The sequence below is a fragment of the Macadamia integrifolia genome, chromosome 5 (assembly GCF_013358625.1).
Source record: "Macadamia integrifolia cultivar HAES 741 chromosome 5, SCU_Mint_v3, whole genome shotgun sequence".
Lineage (NCBI taxonomy): Eukaryota > Viridiplantae > Streptophyta > Magnoliopsida > Proteales > Proteaceae > Macadamia > Macadamia integrifolia.
The window spans coordinates 3,256,448-3,273,301 of record NC_056561.1 but is presented as its reverse complement, the minus strand read 5'-3'; the positions used below and the strand labels follow the sequence as shown (position 1 = coordinate 3,273,301).

The following is a 16,854-nucleotide window of genomic DNA, read 5'->3' as shown; positions in this document are numbered from 1 at the left end:
TTTTAATAGTCATGACTAAGCTATTGCAAGAGAATCATATTAAAGTTATCCTTGAAAAATAATTTAAAGTAATGAGAAAGGAAAAGAAGAGAAAGAAATCTGAGGATCATCACGAGTAGACTGATAAAAGGAACAAGGAATGGTGTACATAGGTGGATGTAAAGAGAATGAACATACCTTTTCATCTTATGGAGAGGGCGGCCTGTACTTCAACCAGATTCTGATTTCTAGCAAAGAATCCTCCAGAAATCCTAACTTCTATTCACAGAAAGAAGTATCTGGATTCTTGACCACACCCAATGGCTTTACCACATTTCAATCATGATATGAACCAATGTTTGAGGTACACATGGAGTGCGTTAGTGGGGCGGCGATCCTCCACTGTAGCTAGTGGCCCCACATTGGTGGTCTACTAGCCCTAATCAGATGATCTTAACCATACAAAAATTATTCTATGATCAATAATGGTTTAACTTTAGGTCCCTAGAATTTCTAGATCAATCCCTCAAATGTTGCATTTATTGGATAAACTCTTTCCATTAGTTACTAATAATACTTAGCTATTTTTTTGGAGTCAAAACTTCATAATTTGTGAGCAACTAGTAATCAAAATGGTCAAGAAATAGATTGAATCCTTGTTGACTTAAAGTAGTAACCTTGTCCGTATTATATCAGACCGACATGGATTTAAAATATAAGTAAATATGAGATATTTATTTTTTATTTTATTTTTTTTGGGTAGAAAGCAAATATGAGATTTGGAGAGAGCAAAAGCGGCTAGGTTTAGTCAGCTTCCTAAATACAATCAATAAAAATAGCCAATAGGAGATCTCTATGTAACTATCCAATCCAAAAGCTAGAATTATTGGGTGGAGTTAAAAGATAAAAAGGGAAGCAGGGGTGTCAAACGGTTCGTTCGATCTAGTTTTTATGAGATGAACTGATTTTGAGTGAGAATGGAGAAGCTGAAGCCAGCCCAATAAGGAAAAATTAGGTTACAATCTAGTTTGGGTTCATTTTATTTCGATTTTCTCTTATGAAGTTGTTATTGATTTAATATCGAGCTTGGTCCAATATGGGGTCGGTTTATCATGTATGTATATATTAATTATGGGGAAAAAAAAAAAAAACATTTTTATGGTTTTTGGGTTGGCATCCATTTCAATCTACTTTCAGGTTTGGTACGATTTTGGTATGTCTGATGGTGGTTTGATTTTTGGCTCGTTCCATAATACCTCAAATTGAAGTTGCCCGATAAGGAATTGGTTTGATTTGATTTAGGGTTTGACACCCCTAAAGAGAAGGTTGTAAGATAGCCAACGTGGGATTATTCCCCAATTTCTCCTCACGTGTAGGCAGGATGGAATTCTAGTTACATGTGCACAGACGCCGGAATAGCATGAAAGCAGGATCAGGACTTACTTTGATACCATGCAAATATTAGTTCCAACTATTAGGTGAAGGGACTCACAAATATATAAGGTAATGGAAATTAAGATTTAGGGTAACAGATGTAAGACTATTCTCCCAACACTGTGAATGCCCATGGTCTGATCAAGGTATGAACTGGGCATGGAAAATAAACCAGAAGAAACTGAACTTTACTAAATGAACCGGATGAGATCTAATATATCAAGCCATTATGTTATCTCTGTAGAGGAAACATATTAGTAGTTCTTGATTAATGAAACATATTAATAGTTATATACGGTGTTGGATAACCTAACCAGGGGCATTTGAACTTGAAAATTGAGATATTTTTGTTTTACTATTCTACCTTTTTAAGGAAACGCGGCCCTTTTCATTATCATCCTCTTCCTTTTATCTTTTTTGACGTGAAGAGGAAGACCTTTTTCATCATCTTCTTCCTTAGCTTTTTGACGTGAAGAAGGCGGCCTTCAGATTCTGTATGTTTCTTTAGAGGTCCATCCATGTCTGGTATGCCCACCAATATCCCGGAATCCCAAAACCTGTCCCACAGTAACTACATCTGAATTTCTTTTTCTCAAGTTTTGTTTGGGATTTACATATGTTTTCTTGTTCCGAAAAGCACACCCATCTAGGGTAAAAAACTGTGTTTCATCTCTATTATATATGATTGATAATACCATTGTACTGTTCCACGATACCCTCTGCAGCCCATCCGGATCGGAGCCCCTCCATCTCCTTGACCCTTGACCCTTGACCCTTGACCGTGGTTGAAGGACAACCACCCCCAACTTTTAATCTTTCTCTCTCTCTCTCTTTTTCTTTTCCAAGGAAGACTTAATCTGTATCTTCCACTTCCCTTACTCCATTCTGCAGGTTTCAGCCAATCATTGCAGCAGTTCCAGTGCTCCAAGGCATTACAATTTCTTATCTCTCCCTTTTTCATATGGTCTAAAAGAAACAGTTAAAAAATTTTAGAAAAGAAAAATGGCTTTCTAAGGTTCATGCTTTTTTCATCTATTCTGCAGGTCCACATCTCTCTTATCACCTTTCTTGTAGGGCAGCCAGATTGAGAAGTTCATATTGTAGTCACACTCACACAACGTTTTCTTTTTCTCTTCTGTTCCCCTCCCTTCCCGCCCCCTCCCTTTCTTTTTCTTTTTTTTGGGGGTGGAGGGGGTGGGGGGGGTGTTACTAGTTACTACTCCCTCTGCTGTAACTACCTCTGCTGTGGATCCTATCCTAAGATCATGACTGTTGACTTTCAAAGTTGGAGTAGGACCAGATTCATCACCTTTGATTGAAAATGTTATGAATTCATCAGTTGTTCAACTACAAGTGGTAACCCAGATCCTCCAATGGTCAAACCTATTTGATACATTTCTCAAACTTGGGTTTTAGAGCATGATTAATTATCCACTAACCCTCCATGCATGATCATTGATGGTTAACACAAAAAGGGTTCCATATGCCTCACAGACGGAGAAATCTAAACAAGAATGACATGTTCTAATCAGAACAGTAATAAGATTTCTCCCAGGTATCCATCTCTCTCTCTCTCTGTTTTCTGTATTTAAGGATCACTGCTAGCTGTCTTCATAAGTTTGCAGAACCAGTGCTTAGAGAAGTGCACCATCCATGCAGAACAAATGGTATATTCCGAGGAATATTTCATATTGAGCAACAGACGTGAGCCAAGTCTTTAAATCCTGTGTGTGTGTGTGACTGGGGTTAGTGTTTATGGCCTTGTTAGAATTAATAATTAAGCAATCAACATGAGGAATCCATTGGACATGAATTAGTAAACTGTTACAGATAGACCCGGCGGCTTTTCAAGAAAAGAGGGTGGGCTCACTGAGCATCCACAAAGCTAAAGCACTTGATATGTCTCATCCCATACCTTACCACCTACCAAGCCCCATAAGGCATAAACATCTCTCTCTCTCTCTCTCTCTCTCATTTTGCTTTACCTGGGTAGTACTACTTTGTTTGATAGCGGTCCCTTGGAGACGATGAGGTTGATTGATTGGGGAGCAGCTCAAACTTAGTTCAAATAGAATAAGAGTGTGTGTGTGTGTGTGTGTGTGTGTGTGAGAGAGAGAGAGAGAGAGAGAGAGAGAGAGAGAAAGATTGTCCTTGGCGATACATCAACCCCATTTCCCTCTACTCAGCTATGGAACCTACAGAACCAAATGTGAATAATTTGAGCTCTTCATCCATAGAGATATCCATGCCTATGGAGTATCATAAGGTTGTCCTACCTCCACCTAGGAGTACATTACAGAAGCTCAAGAACAGGTTCAAGGAGACCTTCTTCCCCGACGACCCTCTTCGCCAATTCAAAGGCCAACCATTGAAAAGGAAATGGATTCTTGGAGCTCAATACCTCTTCCCCATGCTTCAATGGGGACCTAAATACAGTTTCAAGCTTTTCAAATCTGATATAGTCTCAGGTCTTACCATTGCAAGCTTAGCCATTCCCCAGGTAATCTCACCCAGAATCTTTGATCTTCCACTTCTGCTCTTTTTGGTTTAATTGTTAATTAAATCCCACCCATTTAGGTCAGTTTTATTAATTTTGTTTTCAGGGAATTAGCTATGCTAAGCTAGCCAATCTTCCACCTATTATTGGTCTTTGTAAGTCCCTAATTCTCAAGTTTGCCATGGAATTCATTAATTTGATTCTTTTATATGCACTATAATATTATAACTGTTCCTGCAGATTCTAGCTTTGTCCCACCTCTTGTTTATGCTTTGTTTGGGAGCTCAAGGGACCTTGCTGTGGGTCCAGTATCCATTACTTCTCTTATTCTAGGGTCTATGCTTAGGCAAGAAGTATCCCCTACCAAAGAGCCTCTCCTGTTTCTTCAGCTGGCCTTCACTTCAACCTTCTTTGCTGGTATTGTCCAAGCTTCTCTTGGAATTCTAAGGTAATTAGAATCATTCTTCTTCTTCTACTTCAGTTTGTAGGGGTTGAGGTTTGAAAGTTTATAATTAAATTGGTTGATTGATGTTTAATTTGCAGGCTTGGATTTATAATAGATTTCCTTTCAAAAGCAACCCTAATTGGGTTCATGGCAGGTGCTGCAATAATAGTCTCTCTGCAACAACTGAAAGCCCTTCTTGGCATTGAACATTTCACCAAACAAATGGGTTTGGTTCCTGTTCTAAGTTCTGTGTTTCATACAACAAAAGAGGTGATTAAGACTTTCCATTATTGATCTCTCAGCTTCAATAATGACCCGAAGAAGCAATTGGTAAAATCAACTTCTCTGATATCTTCTTTTTTTTTCTTGGTGGCTTTTTGTGCAGTGGTCATGGCAGACCATAGTCATGGGCTTCTGCTCTCTTTTGCTACTACTCGTGGCGAGACACGTTGTACGTTATTGAAGCATACTTTCTATATCCATCCTTGTCTTGCATGTTCATATATGTTGGTATTTCATAAATACCCAAAATTACTAAACCAGTCTTCATGGTAGAGGCCAATATTTATATAATTAAGTGAAATATTTTTTTATGAAATGGACCGTAAGACTGCATATATTATGACTCTCCTTACACTTTGTAAGTTTAGTTGTTTATATGATGATACTTGCCACATAGAACCTCATTATTCATAAGGTATTATATCACGATTCACAAGTCAATGGTACATTAATTGTTTTGATTCGTAATCCACATACCTTTTTTTATGATGAAATCTCCTGTGGGAAAAGATAACTCCTCTCCCAATATGGGGAGCTGATCTGATTGGCTACATCCTTTTTTTCTCCTTTATAAAGTTAAAACTTAAACCTATCGGTATAGATATAGCTTCTTTAAACAAGTGGCACATATGCATTGGTGGGCTTGGGTACTCATGTCCCATACTGTACCTGACTCTGCAACTAAGAATTATTGGCCAGAAAAAAGATCTACATGATTGCATGATGGGCCAGACTCTTCCAAGATTAGCAAGGTAGGACCTAGGTTGGCCCAACTTGCTGGGTAGGTACCCAAACCGAATAAGGCTAGTTTTGCTTTTTTTTTTTTTTTTACTAAACGAATAAGGCTAGTTTTGCACTCATCAGTTTACAGTACAATTAATCTAAATCCAATTTTGGTGGTGATACCCGGTCCTGAACTAATTCGGTGCATCCGGTCTGACCGCTTGCTCATCCTTAGTTCAAGACCTCTACAACAATTACCTCTTCTTAGCCGATCATCACTGCCAAAACCTAACAAAAAGCCACCATCTCTTCCATAACCAATCTCAAATCTTAACCATCCATTTTGACATCAAAGAAGACTCCGACGTTGCCGGTGACAAAACCCACATCGACTCCGATGCCAAGAGCTCCTCTATTAGTAGACAGGAACCGATACGATACTCGATTCTGTTCTCTTGAAAAGGAAATATGGTATTTAATGCATGACATATACATATTTAGGTAAAATTATTTTTCCATTTTTGTGTAAAAAAATATCAGAAAAAATAATAAAAACGGCCCAAGTCCAGGCTCTCTTAACCCCCCAAAGGCGGCCAAGGCTGAGATATCTCAAACCAACCTTGGACCTAATCTGGGCTGAGCCCAGAAAACCCTGGGCTGGGCCTGAATTTTAAAAAAAACCAACCCAGTCCTAGTCTTATATATGCTGATTTCTTTATTCCAACTTGGTGCATCTGCAGAGCTTGAAAAGGCCAAAGCTCTTCTGGGTTTCAGCTGGGGCTCCCCTTGTGTCTGTAATTCTTTCTACTCTGCTGGTTTTTGCATTCAAAGCTCAAAATCATGGCATCAGCGTAGTAAGCTCAAAGCATCCATCTCCATTAATTCTTACCATTTTCATTCTGTGTTTATCTTGACCAAATCTCATGTAGTTTCATCCATCTCACTTGGCTTCTTTTAAAAAAAAATTATGATTTCATTTAAAACAAAAAATATTAGATAGGGAAGTTACAAGAAGGAGTGAATCCTCCCTCATGGAACATGTTAACTTTCCATGGAAGTCACTTAGGCCTGGTTTTGAAGACAGGCCTCATCACTGGAATCATCTCCCTCACTGTGAGTTCCTCTTCTTCTTTAGTCTTCCAAACAAGCCTATCTAGTCTTTTTCACTCCATCTGATTAATGTCATTAAATCTTATAAGAATTTACTAAACCCAGGAAGGAATAGCAGTGGGAAGAACTTTTGCTGCAATTAGGAACTACCAAGTGGATGGAAACAAGGAAATGATCGCAATGGGATTGATGAACATTGTTGGCTCCTGCACCTCTTGCTATGTTACAACAGGTGAGCATTGCTCTATTCCATGCTACCCTCTTAAAGCTAGTCATTAAGAAGAGGTGACCAATTCCTTATAAGTCTTCACATCACGTGGGAGCACATGTGGGAATTGAGATCTTCCCTATGTTCTCCATCCTCGGAGGCCCACCAGAGTTGCCAAGTCTCAGCTCTTATAAAACCAATTGGGAATCGGGTAAAACTCAACTTTGAAAGCTAGCCACTAAGGAAAGGGTATCTTTTAAGACCTTATAAGTTTTCACATTAGGCTACACACAGCCGATGCAAAAATGTTGTTTTCATGTGAAGCCCCAACACCCTGATAGAGTTATATGGGTTGCAGGTGCTTTCTCTCGGTCAGCTGTGAATCACAATGCTGGAGCGAAAACTGCTGCCTCTAACATAGTAATGGCAGTGACAGTGATGGTGACACTCCTATTCCTCATGCCTCTGTTCCGCTACACTCCTAATGTCATATTGGGTGCAATCATAGTCACTGCAGTCATTGGCCTAATCGATATCCCCGCAGCTTTTCTCATATGGAAGATCGATAAATTTGATTTCTTAGTGTTGGTATGTGCATTCTTGGGTGTCATCTTCATCTCTGTTCAGAATGGACTTTCCATTGCAGTAAGTTCCTCACACTGCAATTCAAGCAAAACCTTTTTGAGGCCACTGCTCTGTTTTAATAAGAACTTAATTATGATCTTCACAGCATGTATTGATCTTAATGCTTGTAGGTGGGGATGTCCCTATTCAAGATCCTCCTGCAAATTTGTAGGCCTAAAACAGTGATGTTGGGAAATATTCCTGGAACTGACATTTATCGCAATCTTCATCAGTACAAAGAAGCCAGAAGAATTCCAGGCTTTCTGATTCTAAGCGTCGAATCACCAATTAATTTTGCAAACAGCAACTACCTCAAAGAAAGGTTATGTGATCTTGTAGTTTTCCAAAGTGGTGAATGCAACTGATAGGAATTCTTTTAGTGCTGACTGTTTTACTTCTCACTTCATTTGCAGGATCTCAAGATGGTTAGAGGAATATGAAGAAGAGGAGGGAGTTGAAAAACACTCAGATCTTCAATTTGTAATCCTAGATATGACAGGTATGTGAATGTGATCCCCCTCCCATTGATCACATCTATGCACCTACTTTGATTTCCTTTTTCAGGTTTTGTTGATGGGCTATGTTGGAGGGTTCAATCATAATCGTAAGACATCAAACGGAGATAGCTCCTCAAGTATATGAACACACTTGAGGATCTAAATTAACAAACCAATGTGGGATTATAACTCTATAATTCTCAACTTCTCAATAACTAACCACCTAAATTTCTACAAAGACTTGGTGGTAGCCAGTAGCCACTATGTACCATTAAGATGGTAACCAGTTGGTGCTGATAAAAAATTCATCTTTTCAAAAGAATTTATGAAGCTAAAGTACATCAGTCTCTCTCACTTGACAAGTGACCCATTACCAGATATGTTGAGATGTTGACTCACATTGGATCCTTGTTCAATCCTTGGGGGTTGGGGAACTTGAATGAGCTTGTGTTTGGAAACACAGTTTGCTCGTCCACAATAGTGTTTAGAGATTATTAGGTTACTAGTTGAATCCTTGGGGGAGAAGGGATATAAAAGCATGTGTTATACACTCCTGTTACTTCTAGGACATCTCAGGAATGGTTTATCATGTTGGTTTCTCAGCTGTTAGTGCCATTGACACCAGCGGAGTTTCGCTAATAAAGGAGTTGAAGAAGACGATGCTGAAGCGAGGTCTTGAGGCAAGTATTGATTTTACTTTTAGGAAAAAGATCCCCACAATGCCAGAGTGGGTTCCTTCATATGGCTTTTCACATAATGAGCCATGAGGATTCACACTGACACTGATCTCTTCAACTAAAATGTGGACCCTTACTGAATGAATCCATCGATGTCTCTTTTGTGAGATTTTCCACTCTGCTGTGTTAGAAAACCTCTGAACCTTATTCTTTTAAATTGACTTCTTGATTTAACTACTATTTGCTAATGCTATAAGAGGTTGATTTGGTTCACAGCTTGTGTTGATCAATCCTGTGGGTGAGGTGATGGAGAAACTACAAAGGGCAAATCAAGCTCAAGATATAATGCCAGCAGATTGCCTCTACTTGACTGTTGGAGAGGCTGTGGCTTCACTGTCTTCCATGATTAAGGGGAAGGCATCAATATAATTCATATATAAATGAAAGAGGAGTATACCATATTACTATCTTCTTCATAAGGGCTAGGAAATATAAACTACTTCAAATGTATGTGGTACTGGTTCTAAACTTTAATTCTAACCTCTATAATGTAATTGTAGCATAGTTTATTTCTCTAAAATTTTCAGTAACTTTGATCCGATGAATTTCTTTTTTCTTTTTCTTTTTTTCTCTTCTTTTAAATTCAAAACAATGAAAAATTAATGATGTTAATGACCAACAGTTTGGATAAACACACGAAATACCACACAAAACACTGATCTCTAACACTTCTCTTCCCTCGTGTGCAGTTTCGACATACATGTGAATATACATATCAAGGAGTTAAGAAGGATATGTCAAATGAATATCACTTTAATATCATGTTAATGAAAGTGGAAAAGCTCATGAAATACCACATGAAGGTTCAACACAAAATTGTAAGGCATTAGGCAGAGATAGTCCTAAGATATATTAAGAAACATCCAAGTTCCTAGATAACCAATGTAGTACTAAAACTCTGTAACTCACAACATCTAAACAAAAACGAAGCAATAAAAAATGATTCCTAGCAGCCAAATGAATTTGCAAAGAAAATGAGGTGCAAAAACATTAGAATCATTCATTTTGGAGCATCTAGAATCAAGATCAATCATAACCGATTAATTCCAATCCAAATCAACCTGGTCAACTGACAATGATCCCAATTTTTGAAACAGTGCTAGGAATCAAAGGCACCAAATGAAACCCATAAGGGCTGTTGCAAGGTCGCTTTGATTCCACATATGAAGTAGTGGAAACCTTAGCCTTCCGATTGGATCAGGGTCAAGCTCCGATATTGTATGGCAACTCCTTAACCCAGTTGACTGCCCTAAAGTCAGGTTAGGCCAGGCCTCCTATTGCTCTGCTAGCTTCTCCTATGTCAATTTATCTGCAGCAATAAATCTGTGTGAAAGCATAGGGAACAATTGACCCCAGCTCAATTTGATGAAAAAGTGAGGGAGACGGTCTATATACTGGTGGAGGAGAGAGATATAAATAGAAAACGGTCAAAAGTCAACAAGAACCCTTGGAATTTAAATCCAGGACAATAAGCAAATATTCTCACATATATGTTCCTTTTGAAGTTTTAATTTAAAAGACAGATATTTTTATGGATTGAAGAAGTAAGTTTAATTGATTTTCTCCTTTTTTATTGAGTAAATCACTAGAAAAATGATTAAATTAAATATCATAAAACATGTAAATGGCCCCAATCTATAATAGGTTGCAGGAATTGGTATTAATCAAAATCGAGATAATGTCAATTCCAATCCAATTTTTAAAACCATGTTTAGGGACAAGAGGGGAAAAAGCCGAAAGAGAAAATTCTCATACCTCAAAGACCATATTATTGCTTATCAAGTGGAATTTACCATTGATCTACCATTCATATTTATGATACAAAAATAACTGACAAGTCGGATAACCATATGTGTAAAGTTGTGGAACAAAATTATTTAATGGTAAAAAATCATTATACTAATAACGGGTTAAAACTTTTTTTTTGGTAGTTCATAACAAGTTCACGTTCTACCCAAATGGATTTAAGGGGCAGCATAAACAATGGGATTATACAAAATTAGATTTCAATTTACCAAATTATTCACTTTTTTTTTATTAACCAAATTACTCAAAACTAAGTTGAATATTACAAGACTAATCAAAACAGTGTTTTTCCTCCAATTACCATATTATAGCACTCTATGATCGATCACCGTCGAAGATAGAGGGAGGTGGAGGACAAGAAGACCGAGAATGACAGGAAAATTAGTCAAGGTTTCAACAATAAAACCTCCTCCTTATCGTTCATCAAATTTCCTTCTTTAGATTTGGCACCCTTCAACAATCACAAAACATCAAACTAAGCAGCAACAATACTCACTCACATTCTTTCATTTTTCCCTCTCATGGATCGATCAGAATTTTCCTTTTCTTCTTTTAATTTAAGTCCAGCTTCAGCTTCAATGTGGAACTGGTTATACTATTAGGTTTCAATTTGATTTCGAAAATCAGTTTTTCTTTTTTTTTTTCTTTTTTTTTTTGAATTTGAAGTCCAGCTTCAGCTTCATGCTATCATTACTAGCAATGCCGATCATTTGCATTGGATATGTATTTATAGACCTCTTAATATATTCTTACCTGAAAACAGAAACAAATGAATTCCTAACTACCCTCTCCCCCCACAAAAAAACAAAAACCTATATAAGATCTAGGTGGCAGCAGAAAGAAAAGCATTTTGTGAGAGATTTTAAAGCATAAACCTTAAATATTCGGGCAATGAAACCAACCAACAATGGCCACAGGTGAGCCCCAAACCCCTGCACTCTGTCTGACGAAAAATGAGAACCTTCATAAAAGAATAAAGCAAAACCATATAAATGCTGTTCCAACCAGCTAAGAGGGGAAAATTAGGGGAAAAACACCAAGAAGCCATCTTCTACAAAGCATCTTTCTATGACCCTTCCTAGCATTCCTTTTGGGGTCCACTGGACTGATTTCACTCGTACAGCAAGAGGTTTTCCGATGATCACACTTGATGGAACTCTGCCATCTCTTATGAGCATTTGCAGCATTCTTCAATGCTTCCTTCATCCTATCCCTTCCCTAAAACATTCTAGGAACTTCTTGACATGTTCATCTCCAATAAATAAGAAACCAAACTTTGAGATAGTCCCATCATCATGTTGCCTTACCTGAACATTGATTATTGTGACTATACTTGAATATCTCTGTGCAACCCTGAAGTCAACTAAGACCCAGAAAAAGACCTAATGCAGAAACATTGTAATATTAAAAGTAACTCTTCCAGTAATAGGTATTACCACAGGTACTTTAATAGGAAGTTCACTGGCTACACAGTTCAAGAAATTCCACAAGGAGGAAAGACAACCAGGAACCAGCGGTGAAATCAGTGAACCGATCAACAAATCGACATATAATAAGAGAAACAGTAGTTCAGATCTAAGGAACTCAATAAGACATTCCATTAGCACTATAAACAATTCTCCCTTTTTCTGAATATAGCTGTGAGGACCATACCAAGATTATCTAAATCGACCATACAACAATCTGGAAACAAATGCAATGATTGATGAACTAATACAGATCTGTTTTCCGGAATTTATACTTTACAGCATCTAAAAGACATCAGATTATATCCTTCACCAACAAAGAAATAGATTATTTAATCTTTAAACCAAGCCCTCTAATCATGTAAAGAATTCTTTGAAAGTAGAGAAATCAGCTGACCAGAAATGGAAGGCTGGTTGGAGTAGAGCATTGAAGCTCCCCAATGTGGAGAGTAGCTTAAACTCAGTAAACAGTATCAGGGGGTAGACAGCACAGATAATATGATTTAATAACAATAAGAACTTCAGAAGCAATAGTATTTCATTCAATATGCTTTTCCCTTCGAATCTTAATCCTTTTATAACTAAGGATCTAAATTAACAAACCAATGTAGGACTATATAACTCTCAACTTCTCAACTTCTCAACTTCTCAACTTCTCAACTTTATCATAGTAGTAAACTTGCAGACGCAATTCAAGATCTGCTTTACCAAAAGAAAGTCAATGAATCTAATCCATTCAAAATTTATTATTTCTTAGAAGAAATCACAGAGAACAGACAGTAGATACAGGACAACTGAAACAATAAGGCAACAAGAGAGGTAATTGAACTCGTATCGCTGTGACTTCTAGTGGTATAGCTAATTGAATAGCCTGAGTGGTTTAAATTCATCTCCATTTCCGAGTCTATGGCCTTTCAGCTGGAGGACCCATAGCCTCCATGAAGTAGTTCGATAATTCTTCGAGGTTTATTAAACCATCATCATCTTTGTCTATCTGAGTCATGATTTCTTGAACGATATGCGGTTCATTGGTAAATCCTACCCTGTCCAACAAACTCCCCAGTTCTTTCTCATCGATTTTACCGTCCATGTTGGTGTGACGTCTTGTAAAATTGATTCAAGCTTCCTGAACTATTGATAGTAATTTTTTCTGTCACCCATTGAGGAATCACCAAAGCTTTGCTCAGGAAGGCTTTTCGGAGAAACGCAGATGCGGGAATCTCAAATGCCCAAATACTTTAGAGAAAGAAATCGGCTCAGCTTCAGCAAAAGAAAAAAAAAAACCCAGAAAGAACTCGAGCGAAAGAAATCTGCGCCTTAAGTGGACGAAAGAAATCTGAGTCTTTGGAAGAAAGAAAGAAAAACCGAGTTCGGACTCAAGCGAAACAAATCTGAAACCATGCTTGCCCGATCACTCGCTGCGCCGCAACCGAATAAAAGCCAGAACTCTAGCCAGAACCAGAAACCTTCGAGTCAGCGCGGCCCTCAACAATCTGAGACCTTCTAGTTGGAAGTACGAAAGAATTTGTCCCAAACTCGCTCGATTAGTGCCTGCGCCTTAACATCTCCATCAAGAATTCGAAGACTCGAAGCCAAGAATTTGTACCAAACTCGCTCGATCAGTGCCTGCGCCGTAACATCTCCACCAAGCGCTCGATCAGTGCCTGCGCCTTAACATCACCACCAAGAATTCGAAACCTCCATAGTCGAAAAGATGAGAGAGATCTCCGTATTCAGTATATGAAACAATGGCGAGAGGATAATTAAACGCTTAGTGCTGACTAGTAATTTATAGGGTGAGAGACAACCCGTGCGCCAGGATCGGTCAATTTTTTTTTTTTTCCTAAATCTAAAAAAATTCAGTAAAATGAAAAATGAAAAAACCTTTTTTTTTTTTTTTTCAAAATCAACTTCGGCAAGCTATTGTGGCATTCAAAAGATGGTTGGGGAATTTTTCTTCTTGAGCTAGAGGCCATAGTTTCAGCTCGATATTAAAAAGCTGGAACCTGTTCACAAGCGGTAGAGCTTCAATGAAAAGGGACACCTCAAACCAACTTATCATCACACAGAAAAATACTCAGGTATACTTTTAAGATTGCCTGAAACCATATTTAAAGCACACCCATCAGGCCTCGAATGCTCAATCTTGGAATAGTTGATGCAACAGATCTGTTTATTAGTGGAGTCAATTAGATCTGAAACCATGTTTAAAGCACACCCATCAAGCCTTGATTGCTCAATTTTGAAAGTTTGGTAGTGATGGGACCCAATTATTAGACCATATATTCAAGATAGAGCTTCATTGTGTATGTAGTTTGCTAATGATATAATTTTGGTAATGGAAACAAAATAGATAATGAAAGCTAAATTGGAATTACAGAGGAATGCTTTAGAGTCAAAAGTCAAAAGGTTTAGATCTAAGCAGGACTAATTAATACTCATGGAAAGAAGACATGAATTTATTTATTGTTGTAGACTTGTAGTACAATAGTAGCATATTAGGGCTTGCATGCATTGATAAGTCCTCTAATTTTTCTTAGATAGACACTTTATCTCATTAACTTCTGTGTTTCACCAAAAGAAAATTGCTTTGAATATTCACTATTGTTGAACATACTTATGCTTCCCTTAAAAGTGTAAATAATACAGAACAGTCTTATGCCTGTGATTCTCCTCTGCCAATATTCTCCCTGGTTAGACAGATTGTGAGCAAAACTTTTATTGATATTGAATATAAATCGGTGAATGGTTGCAATTGGTAAATATATGTATGCACCAAATCCCAGTAATGAGATCTATACTCGGCATACTTCAAATATGTAGAATGGTGTCAGGTGTGAAAAAACTTAGGTAGGCGTCAATGTGTTTTTCAAGATTGAGCTGTTGGATCCTTTTGAAAACTCAAAACAGAGTTATCTTCAACCATAATGCAAGGAACATATTCTTTCTCCTTATCCTCTTGTCTTGCTGCCTATGAGATGTGGCTGAGACTCAGACAGGTAGATCCTTCGAAAAAAGAAAAGAAAACAAGTGAGTGCATATTATAAGTTTTGTTTACATGTCTCTATAAGAGATTGCATAGTACACATTTTAAGAGATATAGTGAGGTGAAAATGTATCAAATAGGAAACCCAAAATATCTCAGCATTCCAAGGGCCAGAAGTTGAGAATACAGTATCTCAAAGATGCTGACAATTCTAAATGAAGAAATTCTGATTTTCTCTGGTAGTTCTTGGCTGGCTGTGGTCAAAGCTTCATTATACCTGCTATTTATTACTAGTTGTCACTACTAACATTAAAACATGGATTATTCTACAAGTGTGGATGCATTTGGAGGCCACAGAATGCACCAGAAAGGAAAACTGTAGTTTGTGAATTAGAAAAGCTAAAAGAACAAGGGGTATACCAAAGATTACCTGGGGATGTAGTGACAAAAGATATAGATGTCTTAGGTTTGATGATAAATATGGCTATAAACAAGATTGAATGGAAGTACAGAATTCAAGTAACAGCCTTTTTTAGTTGGCAAAAATGCTGTAATTGAGTTGAGCATATTATAACAATGGCGCCCCTAAATATAAATAACTCGGCTGCTTGTTTGCAGTTACACTTTTGGCCAGTAACAAAATTAGTGTACTTCATCCTAGGTTCGGTGGAGACAAGGATGGTCTCACATGGAGCAGTGCATCAGTGTAGCAAAGGGGACACAAGGAGACAACTCTACTTGACAACTTTTTCATTCTTTGACTAACAGTGCAGTTACAGAACACATACAGGAAAGGTATTTGGAAAGTTCAGGTGAAACACTTCCCTTCATTGGGAGATTAATTGCCTAGAAGGCTGAAAAGGAGGAGGATCTCTCTAAATAGAGATAGCTTCAAACAGAAAATGAACCAGCCGGTATATGAGACTTATTTTACCCCACAGCCTTGGAAAGGGTTTCCCAGACTTTGCAATTCCACCCAGTGAATACAACAGAAGAAATCAAATAATCAAAAGCTAGAAATTGAAGTGAAGCATATGCACCATATTGGATCAGAAGGGTTATTTGATACTTCTAATCAGTGGAAAAATCTGGGTCCCCAAAACATGATAGTTTCTCGTTTTCCATTCACAGAGGGGAAGAGAAGGAGAACCAAATCGTAATTCCTAGTATCACATCTAGCATTACTGTAAGCACTCTCCTTCCTTATGAGTAATATTTATTTGTTTATCCCCTTGTGTCTCCCTCAACCATTGGGCAGCCACCAAGGAAAAAAAAATGCTGTATTACAGGAAATTAAAAATAGAAGAAATCTAATGGGATGAGGCAAGCACCCTAATTTCCATAAACTGGGCTTAGTCCCATCATGATGGTCTTGGTATAGCACTGGGAGATTCCCATGGGGAGGCAACAATGGCACATCCATGAAAAAACAATTACTTTGTCAAATTACAAATTGAATAATGAAACCTGTAGGGATCACTTCGAAGGAATTGTCTAAGGTCATATAGCAGTTCTAGCTGCAGAGCAGGTCCTAATTACACCTATTTGAAAGCTAAACACATCTTGGACAACTCATTAAAAATATTCGAATTTGTACTGCTTGTCCACAGCTTCTAATACATCCCATGTGCACTTTATTCCTTTCGTAAACCGAACCAAATCACCAGCCCCAAATATGAAAAAATCCTGGTGCCCATCAGGGTAAACCTTCATCTTACCCTTCAAAAGATTGAGGGGTAACAGCCAATATATTTTTGCAATAAAGGTTTTTTAACAGCCTTTGGTATGCATTACTGATGTCCAGGTTTCTATAATCCAGCATTACCAAGGCATACGCAGATGGAGATCCAGATACATGGCAATCATTATGGTGGTATAGTTCAGAACCCGAATGCTGATTCCCCACATCTAACATTACTGTTAACACTCTCCCTTTCTGTAATCCAGCATTGCTGTTGTTAGTCAGCCAGCTCCACATCTAACAATCCCATTAGCTAAATTTAGGCAAACCAACCAGCAAACACCCCAATAGCAAGTTAAACTGAACAATGAATGAAATT

At 37.8% G+C, this 16,854-nt stretch overlaps 1 protein-coding gene across 1 annotated transcript; it reads left to right on the top strand.

Annotated features, from left to right (window-relative positions):
* The first annotated feature begins 3,104 nt into the window (after window positions 1-3,104).
* LOC122078728 (probable sulfate transporter 3.3) lies at window positions 3,105-9,075 on the top strand. Its single transcript, XM_042644827.1, has 13 exons — window positions 3,105-3,913; window positions 4,017-4,065; window positions 4,151-4,358; window positions 4,454-4,625; window positions 4,741-4,806; window positions 6,101-6,214; window positions 6,357-6,473; window positions 6,576-6,702; window positions 7,037-7,323; window positions 7,434-7,624; window positions 7,716-7,801; window positions 8,403-8,479; window positions 8,753-9,075. Exons 1-13 carry the CDS (start codon window positions 3,602-3,604, stop codon window positions 8,903-8,905), a joined length of 1,959 nt encoding a protein of 652 aa, XP_042500761.1. The 5' UTR covers window positions 3,105-3,601; the 3' UTR covers window positions 8,906-9,075.
* Window positions 9,076-16,854: the final 7,779 nt, after the last annotated feature.